The 2,876-nt window shown below is 38.2% G+C and overlaps 1 protein-coding gene across 1 annotated transcript in view; it reads left to right on the forward strand.

Annotated features, from left to right (window-relative positions):
• Positions 1-370: 370 nt before the first annotated feature.
• Positions 371-2,876, forward strand: part of LOC147819628 (uncharacterized) — a 4,107-nt gene continuing 1,601 nt past the window's right edge. The window contains exons 1-4 of the mRNA XM_087172037.1: positions 371-519; positions 1,247-1,338; positions 1,923-2,255; positions 2,809-2,871. Of these exons, the coding sequence (XP_087028163.1) occupies positions 1,248-1,338; positions 1,923-2,255; positions 2,809-2,871 (487 nt within the window). The 5' untranslated portion in view covers positions 371-519; position 1,247. The remainder of the gene's footprint in view (positions 520-1,246; positions 1,339-1,922; positions 2,256-2,808; positions 2,872-2,876) is intronic.

The following is a 2,876-nucleotide window of genomic DNA, read 5'->3' on the forward strand; positions in this document are numbered from 1 at the left end:
AACAGCCTCATATCACACCATATACTCATGTTTATTTTAACCAAGTAACCACTCTGACAAAGACATCTATTGTTACTTATCACATTTACTACTGACACAACCTCCTCGTTTCATCCACCCACCAACCTCTTTACAGCAGATCCAAAGTCCAGTTACTACGGGCAAAACAGGCCGTAAATAAACACACTAACAGAAAATGAAAGGACAAAGACACAAGGACAGACACACCTTTTCTCTGTGTTAGTATACTGCATCAACACACACCTTTTATACATTATTCTATTCAGTCACTTTCATGTGATTAGAAGTTGCCTGGAATGACTTGACGATGCTAATACACATGCATTGTTCATGCAGTCTAAAAATCTAAAAGCAAAAATCCAGTAGGGATTCAAGAAACTATAAAGTAATTAAAGCTGGGGTGAAAGTACATGGTTTTATTGCACAGTTCTTTATTCTGGACTCTGATCCTGCAGCTTACTTTCCTTTGAGGTGAGACGAGTCTTTGACACGCAACAGGTATGAAGGATTTTTACATGAAACACTTGTTTTAACAGATCATTTTTGTGACATTCTTATTGTTATTATGTATAGTTCGTTTCTAGATTTAAAGTCAAACTACCATTCTTTCTTTTTTCATACATAGCTTTTGTTGTGCCAATCAGATGTTAGCAACACATTATGAACACAGAACGAATGAGTGTATAATGAATACAATTCCCAATTAAACTGAGCAATAAAACAATTCGATAAAAAGTACGTTAGGGTCAGTGTTCAATGTATTTTTATATTGAAAACGCAGAGAAAAATGAAAATGAAAAATCTATGCAATATTTAATCTTGTTTTTCCACATCTTTGTCCATTTGAAAATCTACTCGGTCTTAGAATACATCCTGTTTTAACTGCAGTGTAAAATTCTGTTTTATTTGAGTTACTAATACAAAATGAAATCATGTTGTTTAAGAGTTTTACAAAAAATGAAAAAAAACAAGTGGTCAATAAAAGTCTAATGGGTGTTTTTGTGAAGATTTTCTGATTGGTCAACATGGCTTCATGGTTATATTGCCGCTTTGAAGTGGACAGAGATTTATTTTAAAAATAGAAGAGGAAAACCTTGGTTTTAATAAATACCTGCATGCACGTGGACACAGCCTGAACCAAAACCACCGTAAAGTGGTTTAAGAGATATTTTAGATTGAATTGTTCTCACATGTTTCAGAGTTGAGAGTTTGTTCTGTTTTCCAGGATGATTGACGCAGAGGACAGACTCTTCTTGAGAGCTCAGCTCACTGACTTCAGTCTGTTCTTCCTCCTTCTCCTAACACACTCTTGCAGAGGTAAATGATAAAAGCTGTTGTTATTGTGTGGAGGTAAAAGATCGAATCAGAGTTTATATATGATGCCGTTACAAAATCTGAGTGTAACTGTCGTGTTAGGGCAGATTATTACACAGTCTGACTTTTTAATTAATTTAACAACCCATGTTTCCGCCAGTTTTGGCTTGAGTTTTTTCAGAGTAGTGTTGCAATGGGTTACATTGGCTAATCCATTCATCATTGATTGAATAGTGGTGCTAGCTTGTTGCTAGGTATGCAGATATTGGTCCATAATTTTATCACATAAAGCGATCTCACTAGGAGACATGTTTGGCGTCTTTCTAGTGACACGGACTTCAGAGAAAAGTAAAGGTCAGGATGTTCAATGTGCCCTTATCTTGCAATTGCTGCCTTTGGCCACAGGGTGTCACTGTTCAGCAAAAGTTGCATAGTTGTGAACTGTGGTCTCAGTTTATCATAGTGATATTAATCACTCAAGGCTGACTTGTGTAGAAGTGTAAAAGTGTACTTATATTGAACCCACAACTTTAGACACAAGTATGTGTGGGAGATAAAAATAACAAAAGTCCTCTTTTTCCTCGTAGGTCAGTCTGGTCCACCTCAGCCAATGATGGCAATGATTGGTGACGAGATCATTTTACCATGTCACCTGGAACCTACTGCAGACGCTGTTGACCAGACTGTGGAGTGGACAAGACCTGACCTAAACCCTAGATTTGTCTATCTGAGGCGAGACAGAGTGGATCTTCTAGATGAGCAGCATCCATCGTACAGGGGGAGAACATCACTGGCCACCAACAAACTGAAGTGTGGAGACCTTTCACTGAAACTCTCCACAGTAAAACTCTCTGATGCAGGAACGTACAAATGCCTCATTCCCAAATCTGGTAGGGAATCGGTGGTCGAGCTTGTTGTAGGTGAGTTGGTATTTAGGAAAACATTCCTCCGGAAAAAGGTTTTAATGCGTAAGAGACACTACGAGAGTCTGGACTACCTGGGATGTGAAAGAAAGGACATAGGGTTACTTTGCTCCACCCTAACCACAATGTGCACCTGGGTAAGAAACTCAAATAGTGATTCAACAGTGAAATATAGTAAAGTAAGAGGACTTTGGAACATCTGATTACATTACCTGTGTTTGATGGTACCAATAAAATAATGAGGGCTGACCATAGATAGAGGTTGTCATGCTGTTTTATGGCCTTAGATACTGAGCTGGCAGACCTGCTGTATTTATAGTATTTATATTTCCCTAAGATCAAAAGAGAGTGACCCAGATGTGCACCAGAAGGGTACAAAGGTGGGTATTTCCACCAACCACATGGGCATTTGTGCCAAATCCAAAGATGATCTTGGGGTGATCAGACGAACACTTGTTTTGACTATTTGAATGATCAAGTTTACAGTGATTTTCATTCATGTGGTAACTTTACATCCAAACTGTTTTTTGATATTTCTTCTCTCTATTAGGTTCTGTCTCCTCGCCCGACATTGACGTTTCCAGAGTCAGCAATGGAGTGGTGTTAGACTGTAAATCT

Source organism: Seriola lalandi, unplaced genomic scaffold (genome assembly GCF_002814215.2).
Source record: "Seriola lalandi dorsalis isolate HSWRI2012SDOR001 ecotype SW California unplaced genomic scaffold, Sedor1 jcf7180002051610, whole genome shotgun sequence".
NCBI classification, from domain to species: Eukaryota; Metazoa; Chordata; class Actinopteri; order Carangiformes; family Carangidae; genus Seriola; species Seriola lalandi.